Genomic DNA, 15,622 nt, shown 5'->3' with positions numbered 1-15,622 from the left:
CCGAGAGCTTCATCGCAATGTTGTCTGCAAGCCGTTCGCATCCCGTCCGAACACACTGCACTGCCTTCTGCAAGCCGTCCACACCCCGTACGGACATGCCGCGCCAAAAGTCTCAAGTTAGCGATGTTGCCCTAGAGTCGTCCGAACACGAATACTCCCTGTCCGGACAGCACGTAGTTGTGTTTTAAACGTCTATAAACTGTGTTTAGTCTTGAGGGTTTTATGTGCTTTTATATATATATATATATATATATACACACACACACACACATACACATCTTTATAGAGATAGAGATGCACGAATTTCTATTACAGAGTTCGTGAGAGGCTGAGCTAAGAGAGATTTTATTTGTGAGCTTTAAATTGTATCTTTTAGAGTTTGAGTTATTCCTTTGATAAAACTACGATTGAGAAATCTATCGGTAGGGTCCGATAAACGAGAATCACGTAAAGAAGATTGTGAGTTAGGAGACAGGTTTGAGGCTTGTCGATTTTACAGAGCCAAGGACTTGCAAAGGGTTGTAAGTGTCCTCGTATTTGTAATCTCTAGATAATTTTCTTATAGTGATTTCCTAGGTTTGGCTAGCCCGGAGAGGTTTTACTTTTAGAGCGGTTTCTACAAATTTTTCTCTTCGTCACCAAAATATCTATGTCTGCGTGATTTACTGTTTTACATATTTTGCGTGATTTACTGTTTTACATATTTTGGTGATTGAATGCTTGTTACCTCTTATCTTCTAATTCCCATTATTGGTGTTTGGAGTTTGCTTAATGATTTTTCAAATATTGTAAAAGAGGAAGCAGAGGGTCAAGACCCTTGCACCTGTTTAGGGTTTTGTGCTTGAAGCTGACTAGGAGCTTCAGTCTTTAGTTATAGACTAACTTATATTGGTCTATTAGTTGTATACATTTAATATACCACTTTTGGCATCTTTTGGATAAATAATGTTAGAGTTATGTATTTAATGCCTGTAATAACAATGTTAATGTTTTATTTAATAAACCTCAAGTATGTTTATTGAGATGAGTTTGTAATGAAAAAAGGAAAATAAAAATTATTTCAACTAGTGACTTTCGCTTCATAAAATAGTTTCAGTGGAACTATCTCCTTTAAGAACATTTTAAAAGTAAGTTAGGGATTCAATTTTGGTTACAATAAAATGTTTTAAGCTACTTTTTAAATTCTAGAGTCTGATTGCATATGGATACAACGAGCATTTTTGTTTTTTTCCCTCGTTGAAGTCTAGTTTCTTCTTGAATCCTCCAATCTGACGGTACAAGTCAAAAGCGCCCTTAAGCATTCACAGTATCACTTATTTCCACCCTCCTTTTTTAATTTTTCAATTTTGCCATCCTTATCTCTCCCTCTCTGCCTCTCTCTCTCTCTCTCTCTCTCTCCCCGTCTCCGCCTCGCTCGGAGCTACACCAATGGCTACTGTCCTGAAAACTCCGACCATCCGAGTAGCCCTCCCCCCACGCCCCACCACCACCGCATCCTCAAAATCGGAGAAACCCTTTTGCGTGTCCTTCAGACAGAGCACACCCAAACATTCTCGTTTAAGCTCTCTCTGCTTCTCTCGCATACCCTCCCTCCGCTTCGTGAAGTTCGTGCCTTTTGCTTCCTCCGGAGAAACCGAGACCACTGACACCCAGGAGGAGGTTCAACAACCTCAGCAAGCCGAGGTATCACACTATTTCTTCTATCTTATTTAAATAATCTGGCACCTTTGTGTTTGATTGCATTGTTGTATTTGAAAATTATTATACTCCGTGTTTGGTTGCCCGCATCTGTGGAGTTATGAATGAATGTTTGAGATGGTTCAGGAATATCTATGATTGCTGAACAGCCTAACGAACCTTTCATTTTCATGCTAGATTCCCAAGTTCCATATGTCGCTTGATTTGAGCTTGGATATGACATTGGAGTTGAATATATGACTAAGGGCTAAGACTAATACTTAATAGCATTTTTCTCTACTACAATGAGGTAGTGAGAGATGCTTTACAATATTCTTTTTGGAATGCGGTTGTGCTGGCCCTTTAGTATTTTTTTTACAAGTAATTCAATCTTATTAGAAAGCGCAAAGGGAGTGAACCATCAACCAAGTAGACTGGTAGTATACAAGATAGACACTCAATTAGGGAGAAGAAGAACAACACAAATCCAGAAATCCTACAAAATTGAAAATGTGAAAACTGTTGATAGCAACCGTCCACCCATCCTCATAGTCCTTGTGTTACATCTGATTGGAACAGATACTTAAGAATCTCTCCCTGCGTGGACTTTTTTTTTGGGAGAACATATTGTTTGAAAACGGAATACTTCATTTGAGGAAGCTTAAACAGAAGTCTGCTGTCAAATATGGATGATCAAAATGTCATAAGAGGGAGCTATGGCAAGCTTTTCTTCGTTCGTACAGGTCAAGCTGATGTTGCATTCTTCTCTAAATGATTTTTTTGGGTGGTGTGGGTTCAGCATGATGCACAGGCAGTTAAAAGTGTATAGAAAGTGGTGAAATTTGAATTTAAAAATGATATTTGTATTTGAGGAGTCATGATTATATTCAGGTAAATTTAGTAGGAATGAACTGCAAGATAAAAAATACTGATGCGAGTTAATTAAACCGTTACATTTTCCTTTTATAATTGGAAGGTGCTATGAACAACTATAGGAGCCTTGGACTTCCCCAGTTTCAGGTGATTCTGTATACATGTATGTTTCTATCCTATTGATACCTCTGTGCATCCAATAGACTGAAAAGTGCAATGATTGAGGTAGTAGTTGAGTTTCTATCAGGTCTTGAGTGACACACATGATACTTGTGCCTATCCTTGTAAGTGTCAGTTCAATTTAATCCATTTAAGCCACATGGTTATATGGATCTTTTGAAAATGTGGTGGCAAAGGCTGAGAGAGGCACAGCCAACTGTTTTTTACTTGCCCAAATAGAAAAAGGTGGCAAGTGCTATTGCAGGGTTTGATGTAGCAAGGCTTTTGGACCTGTTTGATGTGTCATGACATATAAAAATGGTGAAATACCATCAAGAAACACGTGGTGGCTAGGCATATCCTTAAGTGGAAGGAAAACTGGGTCCAGATGGCATTACCTTTACATGTTACTAACAGTTTCATGATTTTTCCATTAAGTACAATGTAGTAGTTTTGGTCACATTCTTAACAAAAAAAAAAAAAAAACTGAAATTAATATTGTTATTTTATCTTGGATATAAGCTTGTGACATACCATGCCTTCTGGGGAGATAAGTTGTTGCTGTGTACCACACACATGAGAACATATCCATAAAATGGTGTTTTGAAGCCTTGAATTACCAAGTCCAATTTGAACTCTTAAGGTTTTTCATTTTTGCTGAGAGGAGAAAAGGAAAAGAAAAAGAAAATTGCTTCTGTAAAGCATGTGGGGAGTCAGTAGACCACACTCTTCTTTGATGTGTGGCCGCCAGAAAATTTTGGTTATTGGCATTTGTTTGGGATTTCCCAGGTTATGCCTAAACCATTGTGTAGTTATTGGTGTATTGAAGAATTCATTTCAATTGACACCAGAGGCTCACCATTTAGATTGACAAATGCTAGGACCTCCAAAGGTACCAAGCTAGCGATATCTAGATTGAAGTCTCTTACCAAGGGATTTTGGTCTTGTTTTTTGTATTTTTGTATTTTTGTTTTGTCTTTTTTGGTCTTTTAAGATCTTTTATAATTTTCTAATTTGTTTTTGGCATTTCCTTTAATCTCGTAGGTCTTCTTAACTTTTTAGATTTTTGACCCCAATAGGGTGGTTGCTTCTCTTTTATACTTTTCGTGTATGCCAGCTTTTCTTCTTCTACTAATAAATTATTATTCATCAAAAGAAATTGTTTTTGGCATTCTCTTGTATGAATCCCTTGTACAAGGACTATTCCACTTATCATTTTTAAAAGGAGTCTTACAGTTGTCATAAATCTCTGTCTAGAGAAGGAAATTTCTTTGAATTTATGGGATGAAGTATTTATATGCTGCAAGTGCTAATCCTGAGACCTTTGCCAAATCCTTTTGGACCTTAGTATCTTTCATGATTCTAGTAAGTAAATTGTAGTATAGATTCTATCTCAAGTCATGTATGGGATACCAATCAGTTTTTATTGGTTTTCACTGTGTATATTGAATTTCTCTCTTATGTGTTTAAGAATATGTAAATAGGCCATTTTTTGGGATGTTAGTTTTTGGGTTCTGTGTCTGTTTTGGGTTGCTTTGTGGGTGTTGGGTTTTCTTTTGTTTTGTTTTTTGTTTGCTTCAATTATTGTTTGGTGTACTTTAGGGGCACCTCACACATTTTTTAAAAATTCGCTTGATTACCTTTTCCAAGAAAAAAAAAAATGAATTAATATCTTGATAAAAATCTTATTCATTGTTCTTTTTTTTTTTTTTTTACTTTGTATTCAATTGGAGGTTCTCTGCAAAGAGTACCTATTCATGGATGATGGTTAAGGTGACTACATTCTGGGATAGTTTGAAAGTGATCTTCATTATACATTGTTTGGTTGTCTGCGCACAAATTTTCTGCCTACAATAACTAAATCTGTTATGTGGATGATCAATGCACTTGCTTACCAATCCAATTTTCAGTAAATGTAACTTTTAAATTAATTCTTCACTTATGCAAAAAAGAAGAAGCAATTTTCATAGAGATTTAACAGAAGTTTGTAAAGAAAAAATAAAGAATTTCAGAGCATACGATAAGATATTTCAGGAAGTAATATGATTTTTGGTAAGAAAGAAATTCGTCTCTACTATATTGGTGTCATAAAGGGTGTCATTATTATGAAAACTAGTGTAGAAATCACAAATGAACTTCCAGTCACAATAAGCTTACACCAAGGATGAATGTTGAATCCATATGCTTTTGAATTGGTTATGAATGGGCTTATTAGATTGTAAAAGATGATGTCCCTTGATGCATGTTAATTGCAAATTATATCATGTTGGTCTATAAATCTAGATTTGAGTTACTTATCAAAAAACATAAATCTAGATTGGAGTTATGACATTGCAAAAATTTGGAGAAGTGGCTGAATCTGTTCAGATGTCAGAAAATTAGTGGTTCAAAATCTTGGAGTTGAATAAGAATGTTTGTTGTAAGAATATAGGTTGAAAAGATTGGATTTAGAGGTAAAAAGGGGATAAAACAAAAAATAATAGGTTGAATGGGCAGCAGTTGCAAAATGGGGTTTGCTTTACATTTGAAGGGATATTTTATTGCTAATGGTTAGGGTAAATATGTAGGATGGGCTTTGAATAGGTAATGGAAAATGTTTGATTTGAGGTTGCAAAGAATGGAGAACAAGGCTGACTTGAATATGTTTAGGGCTATGAATGGTAACATGAACAGTATCTGGGATAGAGGGGAGAAGAAGTAGGAGAGGCACTCTAGGCTCTACTTGCATAAATTAAAGAACTCAATTTTTTATTAATCAACTGTAATTGTTTAAATACAATGGCAGGTACACGCAAGCACACACATTTATAATGATGAAGCCACTGTTGCTCTCACCCAACAGTATACATACTTTAGGATCTTAACTTTTCCTCATGGGATTATGACTTTAATCACATATTTTAACGGGATTAGACTAAAACCAAAGGTCAAATATAAAAGCCCCAAGAATAGAGTCACCTAGTAATAACATAATTTCCCTGATACTATGGCCCCTAACCAGCAATTAAAAAATTATGAAATTTTCCCTTAACTCTAGTAAAACCTAATGTAGACTAAAACATATATTAATGATCTAATTAACTACCTGATACTTCTTGGACTAAAGGGCCTATCTTGGTTTAGTGGTGATTGCTTAATTTGAGGCTTTCAAAAAGAATGTTTCATGCCAGCCATGTTATAAATGTGAAAATCAGGTTAACTTTAAGTTGGACTTTTGTAGAGAATTTTTAGAATCTTAGGATTTTAGACCAAGTAGAACTAGGTTGATCTTCTTCTAGCTAAGTATTCGCTTGTATATTTCTTGCGTACTTGGGTAGCGTTTTTCGTTTTTTAATAATATTTCGATTACTTATAAAAAAAACGATTGAGCATATGGCATGTAGGTTTAATATAACTAGAAATAAAGACTCTAATAGTGAAATTTGATGGTCAAGAAATAATTTGTAGTGTCTTGTGTTACTTGTTGCTAAAGATAGGAGATTATGAAGGATGTTGTCCACAGACTTAAGAGTAGGGTGGATAAAGTGGAGGAATATATCAGGGATATTTTGTTGTTTTTTTGATAAATAATTACCGTATCATTAATAAAGCGTAGATGGGTGCAACTAGGGCTGTTAAGTGAGCGAAGCGTCTCGCGAGCAAGCTCGGGCTCGGCTCGCATAAGCTCGGCTCAAATATTAAATGAAGCGTTTCATGAACACAAATCCTGGCTCGAATATTAAACGAAGCAAGCTTGGCTCGACTTGGCTAAGCTCGTGAGCAAGCTCGTATAAGGTTCGCCTCGCTTATTAGGCTTGGCTCGTATATTTTTTGTTAAGTAACAAATAACAAAATAGAATCAACATTACTCATTTACTCAATAATAACAAATATATTATATACCTTTGTTTTTTTTGTTATTTATGCATATGTGTGTATATATATTATATATATGTATATATTAATATAAAAACATATAAGAAATATATATATATATATATATATATATATATATATATATATAAAATAAGAAATATATGATATTATCATTAATCATTTTATCATATGATATAATCATATAGTACAACCGTCTAAGTTATTGTGTCATTTAATCCAAATATTATAATTAGATAGTTTATACTTTGGAAATTGGAATCGTATACGGTATATCACATAATCATTAATCATTATATAATCATATGGTATATCTGCATAAGTTATTGTGTTATTTAATCAATACATTATAATTATATACTTTATTCTTATAAAACATATATGATATATCACATGATCTTAGATCTAAGATAATATTAATATTAATTGTGAGATAATATGATCATAAAATTTAGGAAAAACTTTACTAAGGACCCCCAAATTTCTACCCGTTTTGGAATACCCCCTTGAACTTCAAAATCTCTCAATTTAATCTCCTGAACTTTTAATTGCTTTCAATTTGGACCCCTCCGTCAGATTTTAAACGTCACATGACGTTTATACCCCTGACTTTTGTATAAAATTTCAACTTCTAAAACGTTTTTTTTTTTAATTTTTTTTTTAATTTTTAAAAAAACAAAAATCAAGGATATTTTGGTCTTTTTTTGAATTTTTAATGGCTAAAATTAACAGAAGGGTCCAAATTGAGAGCAATTGAAAGTTCAGGGGACTAAATTGAGAGATTTTTAAGCTCAGGGGGGGTATTTCAAAACGGGTGGAAGTTTGGGGGTCCTTAGTGAAGTTTCCCCTAAAATTTAAGTATGAGTGTACGACCACTAGATCATAAGAATTTATTACTTAGAGTTTGAGTATTACTATTAGATTAAATGATTAATAATTAAGTAACTAATGTGTTTCTTATAATTTATACATTATAATCACAATTTACGGTAAGTAAAAACTTAACAATTTGAATTTAAATCATATATCATGAATCGTGATAATGAGAACATATAATATAAGTATATAAGTTATAACAATTAACATTGACCCATTACCCATATAAATTAGATAATGATACAATTATATAACCATATAAGTATATAAATGTTTACATATAAGATACAATATATATTAATATTGACATTATATACTTGACCTGTGTTAAGCATTAACATTTTAACATATTAACTAAATAATACTATATGTAATATGATAATAGTGATTAGTGTGTGTGAGTGTGTGACATAAAGCGTTTTACGTTGTGATTTTAAAAATACTTAATCTAAAATAAAAAGAAAAAAAGATATGTGATTGAAAAAAACACAATTTTTAAAATCGTAATTATTGAAATTGAAACAACAAATTGACTCTAAATAATACTACATAACACAATTTTTATTCCTAATTCCTAAATTTTGAATTTTGAATTTTTTATTGAATTTAATAATTTAATTGAATTTGAATTTGATCTATGGTATATAAGTGTAATCGTAGTCGTCCAAAATGTTTTGATGATCTAATAGCCGTTGGATGATATTAATGGATGACAGCTATCAAGCATTTACTAAGAAGTATGTATATGGTGTAACAGAGACACCGTAAGCTTGCCTTGTTTGATCTAATCTGACGAGTAATATTAAATGTTGAAAACGTATATATAATCAATGGATCATATTAAACAAGTACACCAGATCTAAGTAGAGACAGCCACATGGGATAAGCTTTTGGTAAAACGAATCAAACCGTTAATATTTAAAATTTAATTATTTTTCCAAATCCAACGATTGCAAATTAGAGAACCCAAATTTAACCTAAATCTATCATCTCTGAATCTCTGATCTCTCCATTCTCACGACTCGCCCCTCACAGTCTCCACCACCATCCTCCTCGCCTCCATTCTCACGACTCTCCTCGGTTCCTACCACTCCCCCAGTGCCCCCAACAGCAACCACCACCACCACCGCAGCAACCACACACCTCGATGCTTGGCTGAAGCTGAATGGCTCGTGCCCAGTTTTCAGGAACTTGCCGTTGCTAACCCCGCTGTCCACACCGCTCTTGGAGGTCATTTCACTCTCGCAGTACGCCGCGGATCGAAGGCGGAGGAGGTGATAAGATTTGTGGGTTTTTCTTCTCTTTTTGGGTTATTTTTTTCTCCGTTTCTTCTTGGGTGGTGGGTGGTTTGGGGTTTTGCCGTTTGATGTGTTTGTTTGGTTGCCCAGAAAAATGTGTAAATATTTTTGAAAAGAAGAAATATTTAATTTTAAATAACTTTGTCCATAGCCGTAACGGTTGAAGTGAAAACGATGGATTAAGAAAGGTATAATATTTAATGTTCAAATCTTATCAAACAAGCAAACAACATTAATGGATGCTGATGATGTTATAAGAGATTGATTAAACAAAAAAAAGATGTTATAAGAGAATGGTTAAGGTGAGCTTTTCATTTTCCTTTTCAATCTTTTTCTTGTTTCATTGATTTCTATGCTTTGAAATAGACGAGCTCGAGCTCGAGCAGCGAAGTCAGGCTCGACTCGAGCTTGAGCTCCAGCCTGACTCAAAAATAAACGAGCCGAGCCTGGACAGCCCAAGCTCAGCTTGTTTACACCCCTAGGTGTAACTCTAGTACACATGGAGTATACAAAAGATGAACCCTTAATAGGGAGAAGAATAAAAAAAATTCATGAAAGCTGCTAACGTAGGAACATCCGCTCGATGTTGTGCTACCATCCACATATGCAACATATTAATCATATTCCTTCATAGCTCGACCATCGAAAGCTCAACATCCTCAAAAGTCCATGTGTTTCTTTCCCTCCAAATACACCACATTACGCACAATGGGGCCATCCTCCACACTAACTTATTTAGACCACACCCAACTGAACCACCCGAGCATGTCAACAAGTCCAATATCCGTCTTGACATAACCCACTCTATCCCAAACAATGTAAAGATGTAATTCCACAATGCGCCTGCCACTTCGCAATGAAGCAAAAGATGATCAATGGACTACCTACTCTTTTTGCGCATACAACACCACTCAACTACCACAATATGCCTCTTGGGTAGGTGATCATGGGTCAATATTGTTTAGAGAGCTGCTGTCCACCCAAAAAATGCCACCCTCGATGGAGCCTTTACTCACCATATGCTCTTCCAAGGGCTCGATAACACCTTTTAGAATGACTTTACCTCAAAATGACCCCTCTTGGAAGGGCTCCACCTAATCTGATCCAACTCTCCATGATGAATCTTGAAAGAATACAGCCGCGCAAAGAATGCTAAAACCAACTCCATCTCCCAATTCTGGATGGGTTGCATAAAAATAACATTCTACTCAATAACCCCCACATTCCATTGAAAGTTATCTGCCACCCATGCATCTTTGTATCGAGCAAATACTGAAAATGGATGGAAAAACATGCTTCAATGGTTTGTCATCACAACAAGTATCATGCCAAAAAGTACTTTAGATCCCATCCCCACCTCAAATGAACAAAAGTGGAAAAAGTGCCCCACCCTCTTCTAATATGTTTCTAACCCCAAGGGGTTGGCCCATGTGGTGGAGGCCTTGGTTTTGGGGTTTGCTCCCTTTAAGGTCCAAGGTTCAACACCTCATGGGTGTAAACAATTCATTGGGGCCACACCTCTTGGTGAAAAGCCAGCGGTTTAATCAGTTCCGTGTAGGGAAACTTTCGAGAGTGCGGTGTATGGGACCAGGGTTTACTCTGCAAGGGTGGGTTCGAAGGGCCCTGCCTTGGAGAGGTTCCCCGTCATAAAAAAAAAAAAAAAAAAAAAGTTTCCATACATGCACTCTATATGTCCCAATAACCTCCTTCGAACACCAACCACCCTTAGATTATCATACTTAGTTGTGAGCAGTGAGCATGTGACTACCATTTTCCATAATGCCTCACTCTCCATAGCATACCACCACAACCAATTCTCCAATAAAGCGTTATTAAACTGAACCAAATTCCGAACACCTAGCCCTCCCGTTTGTAACGGCCTGCAAACCTGCTTCCAATTTACTAAGTGTATTTTTGCCTCATCCCTCATACCACCCCACATAAAAATCCCTTTGGGAGTTTCTCGAGCTTAGCCACTCCTAAGGGTGGTAAGAGAGCAAGCCACTCGCTCGGGATCGGCTCGTATAAGCTTGGCTCGTGCTTGACTCGAATATTGAACAAGCGTTTCGTGAATACAAATCTTAGCTCAAATATTAAACGAAGCAAGCTCGGCTCGACTCGGCTAAGCTCGTGATATATATATATATATATTGATGTGGTAAATAATTATTTGTAAAAGTATGATGTAGTTAAATTAAATAAGGGGTCAAATATTAATTAACAAAAGATAAAAATCAAAGTAAAACTCAGCTGCGTTTTTGTAATAGTCCTACTTAAATAGCTTTTCATTTTTCATTCCAAGGCTATTCCACACATTGCCTCGTTTGCCTTGAGATCTAGGCCCCATCAAACACATGATCCTCGATTACTTCTTCTACCTCTTCCATTTATTTCTTTAAATTTTTTATTCACTTCTTTTTACTGTAACTTCTTCTTTCACACACACATTACTACACACTAAAACAAGGTTTGATTTTTTAATTGATTACAAAAATGTGAGTGCCGAACCGCCGCATGCACGTCGAGGAGAGATCGAAATGCAGAGATTGAGAGAGAGACTGAGACGTAGGGAGAGATATGGTCGAGGGTTTCTGATCATGGGTTTTTACTTTGTGTTTTCTTTACACCCATTGTATATAAAGCACGAAAATCACATTGTTTGGGTGAGATTTCACTTAGGTTTGATTTAGGTTGAGATTTCGAGGTATATGCTATTCGGTTTGAGAGGTCGTATGATGTGTTCTTATGTGGGTTTTGGCCAAAATACTCGAGCTAGAACATGGAACCAACCTTGATGAGCCGAGCTCGAACACTGGTTTGAGGCTCGTGTCGAGTTCAAGCCTGGCATAAACTTAAATGAGCTGAGCTTGGACAAGCAAAGCTCGCCCAAGTTCGGCTCGTTTACACCCCTAGCCACTCCCACTGGAATAGGAAAGAGAAATAAACGATATGTTGGAAGGTTAGACAATGTACTTTTAAGTAAGGTTAAACGTCCTCCCTTTGACAAATACAGTTTCTTCCAACCAGCCAACCAACGATTTATTTGCTCAATAACACCATTCCAAATAGACCTAGCTTTATACGAGGCGCCCAACGGCAAACCCAAATACTTCATAGGCAAAGAGGCAACTCTAAACCCAAGAATATTCGCCAAATTGATTACATCTCCCACAACTCCTATAGCAACAAGTTTGGATTTCCGAAATTGATTCTCAGACCCGACATTGCTTCAAAGCACAAGAGGATAAACTGCAAATGAAGAATTTGCTCAGACTGCGCACCACAAAAGATCAGTGTGTCATCAATGAACAATAAATGAGATACTACCAAATCTGCATTATCCCTTGACCACACTGAGAATCCTGTCAATCTGCATTATCCCTTAATCCTATAATCTGCATTAAGTTGGAAACTTTTTACAGGACTAGTTAGGCCTTATGATACAAAAAGTAGGGCGAATAAGAATCAACATGCTTATACAATGGTATAACTAAAATGAAAAATGTTAAGGTGTATGAATAGAAATTAAATAAGAAATGAAGAATGTCCCTCCAACGGTGGGTAGTGACTTCATGAGGAAATGACATGGTTGGCCACATGCAATGTTGACTTATGAATGCGCAAGTGAGAAAGAGTCATTTGATTCATGTTAAAGGAGCAAAAAGATTGGGGTGATAGTATGGCGTCTGTTCAAAGCTAGTTGGATTGAGAACTTAAGAATAAGAATAGGTTTTTGCCAAATAACATGGATGGAGTAATTAAAGAAGGATATAATAAACACAAAAGTCATGAGAGATTGTGGCCTTAAAATAGTGGAATGGGGAAAAAAGAAACATGTACCTCTCCTCAATTAATTTATATAAGATTCACTGAGCTGACACAATCAATTGGACGTTTAGTTAAATTGACTTTGTTGAGTATCTCTACATGTATTAGAGGGTTATTATTATTATTATTTTTTTAAAATTTTATAAGAATAAGGGTTTGTCTGTTTATTGGAGATTTTCCTATTACATCCTTTGAATTGATGTTTGTACCATTGATTTTTTTTTTGTTCTTTTCTTTTGATGATTTCTGCTTTCATTGTTCTTATCTTTATCGAGGCTCTTGAAGATTTTATGCATTTCAGGCAAAAAGTCGAGACTAAATATTCTATTCCGTTTTATACTATTCTCTTTTATTACTTATTTAAACTCTTGCTGTACACCCACAACTATTGCTGCCATTGTCCAGTGCATGAACTATATGTTAGCTTGTCTTGCTTCTTCAATACTCTAAGCCTCATTTTTTGACAATATTGGTTGAACCTAAAGTCAACTGAGTGATTAGCATGTCCCTGTCCATTACTATTGTAAATGTCAAGTCAATATTAAATGAGTTTTTGGTAATCTAGGACTAGTATTCTTTTCAACCATATACTTGGATTAATTAGTAACTTGATAGTTTTTACTTGATTTGGCACTTTGGAGTTATGAGCACACAGACCTTTGACAATTTCTGAAAAGTTTTAGTAACTAATTCCAATTTCCTTGTATGTTTCACTAATAGATTTCTGTAACAGGACATTTTGGATGGTGCTGATCGCAATGAAGATGTTACAAGTGATGATGTTACTGGTGCCGAAGAGGTACCTCCTTCAGTGGTCATATCTTTACTCCAATCGTACAAAGAAGCTTTAGCCAGCAATGATGAATCCAGAGTTGCTGAAATAGAATCTTTGTTAAAATCTGTCGAAGATGGGAAAACTACCCTTGAAAGGAAAGTAACTGATTTGTCTGAAGAACTGACAACAGAGAAGGCTCGAATTCTTAGGATTAGTGCAGATTTTGACAATTTTCGGAAGAGGACAGAGAGGGAAAGGGTTTCACTATTAACAAATGCTCAGGGGGAAGTTGTGGAGAGTTTGTTGCCTGTATTGGACAATTTTGAGAGAGCTAAAGCCCAGATTAAAGTAGAGACTGATGGGGAAGAGAAGATCAACAGTAGCTATCAAAGCATATATAAGCAGTTCATGGAGATACTGAGCTCGCTTGGTGTAGTTCCAGTTGAGACAGTTGGGAACCCCTTTGATCCATTGGTGAGTTATTTAGCTCTGCTGACTTGTAGCATTTAGTTGAAAGGCTTATATGATGCATGAACTTCTATTATCCTTTGTGGGACTCTTATTTCTTTATCTAATGTAGAGAAATTTTAACAGTAAGAATAGGTATTGGAGAGGAAACAACAGATTTAACTGATGGATTAAGACATTAGCGAAGAGGCATAATCTATGTTAGATTAGTGTACTAATAGAGGCAATCTGCCATTACAATATTCAGGAAGTGTAAGATTCTTCCTGATGAGCATGATATGTCCTATTGACCAACAAATTCATACCCGAAATCATAGCTCTATTTATCAATTTGCATAATGAGTGTCCATATCTGATTGTTAGCTTGATGCAGGTAAGCTACCGAGTTGGCTTGAAATCCAATCGTGTACTTGATGAACTTTTTCAAATACTTAATCAAGTCTATTCAAGTTTCACGAAGACCTGGATGCGCTTTTAACGGAAACCAGGTCTTTGATTGATTTGAGCCGACTCGGTGAGTTTATGTAAATGACATGTTTGCATAGAATATGTACTCAAAACACACAACTGTTGTGTGTGATATTCAGTTTGTATTGTTAGAATGAAATACCTGATGGGACCTTAATATTGTTGGGTTATAAAAAGGGTGACACTTTCTGTTTTGAGATGTTGATCTTAAACACAAAATAGTTTTGTGAAGACCAAAAATTTGGGCAGTTATTCTAACATTCATTTTCTTTTTCTTTGTGGGGGGGAAAAGCTGCATGAAGCAATTATGCGTGGGGATTCCGATGAATATGAAGAAGATATCGTTATTGAAGAATTTCGCAAAGGCTTCAAGCTTGGCGATAGACTCTTGCGTCCGTCAATGGTAAAGGTATCAGCTGGTCCAGGGCCTGCAAAGTCTGATCAAGTAGAGTCATCGGAAGGGCATGAAACAAGCAAGACCGCCGAGGAGGAGGGCGCTACAGTATCAGATTCTACCTGAATTTACCAATAAACAACCTCGATTCAATTTTGTAAAAGCAGGAGTTTATTATATTGCTATGGTCTCATTTGTAAGACTAAATTGGTGGAATGTGATTTTTCTTTCATGGAAAGTAGTGATGCTTCTTGGAGGGAATACAATTTGTTGTTGAAAACAGTCACACACTCTCTCTCTGTGCCTTAATGTGGCTTAATTCTACTAGGGCTTTCCCTGTTTCTCTTGCATTTGAATCATTTCAAGGTGTTCTGTGAAATATATTTTAAGGGAAAAGTACATAGCGCCAACAGAAGTAACAAACCAATTCAGTTATAACAAACACACACACGTCACTCTTCCAGAATATCTTCTGCCAGTTGTATATCTCCTTCCTTCCACTCACATCTTGCATAGCTTGTGAGAATACCTTCCACTTTAAAAGAATTCTTCCCATGTTGCATCATCAGCTGTCTGCCCTGCCCATTTGATCAACAATTCAGTGACAGAATAAATTGTTTTTCTGATTAGTCCACCGAGCCAACACCTCAATTGGTTCAGGCTGGATGACACCTTTAGGCTCCACTGGTGGCATCTTTGGAATGGCAGAAGTAGTAGATCACAACTTTGGTTTGATTTGAGACGCATGAAAGACTGGATGGATTTTGGTAGTGGCCGGTTAGGAAATAGGTAGTGAACAAAGTGATAGTACATTAACTTTGGTTTGACTACGTAATGATTATATGGAGGAGTAATATGTAATTAATAAGTACACTATGAAGATTAATTGACTAAATAGAAAATATTTATTAGAGTGCAGTCACAAAATAAGTG

The 15,622-nt window shown here is 35.9% G+C and overlaps 1 protein-coding gene across 2 annotated transcripts; it reads left to right on the top strand.

Moving 5' to 3' along the window:
- The first annotated feature begins 1,323 nt into the window (after positions 1 to 1,323).
- LOC132161973 (uncharacterized) lies at positions 1,324 to 15,039 on the top strand. 2 transcript variants are annotated; one of them, XM_059572203.1, is made up of 4 exons: positions 1,324 to 1,683; positions 13,318 to 13,833; positions 14,201 to 14,341; positions 14,588 to 14,679. In XM_059572203.1, the coding sequence occupies exons 1-3, from the start codon at positions 1,429 to 1,431 to the stop codon at positions 14,303 to 14,305; spliced, it is 876 nt and encodes a 291-aa protein (XP_059428186.1). In that variant the 5' UTR covers positions 1,324 to 1,428; the 3' UTR covers positions 14,306 to 14,341; positions 14,588 to 14,679. The 2 variants fall into 2 exon arrangements, with proteins under 2 accessions (XP_059428186.1, XP_059428185.1); XM_059572202.1 differs by lacking the exon at positions 14,201 to 14,341 and having other exon boundaries at positions 1,328 to 1,683; positions 14,588 to 15,039.
- The last annotated feature ends 583 nt before the right edge of the window (positions 15,040 to 15,622 follow it).

The sequence above is a fragment of the Corylus avellana genome, chromosome ca9, assembly GCF_901000735.1.
Source record: "Corylus avellana chromosome ca9, CavTom2PMs-1.0".
NCBI classification, from domain to species: domain Eukaryota; kingdom Viridiplantae; phylum Streptophyta; class Magnoliopsida; order Fagales; family Betulaceae; genus Corylus; species Corylus avellana.
This window is presented reverse-complemented; position numbering and strand designations above follow the sequence as displayed.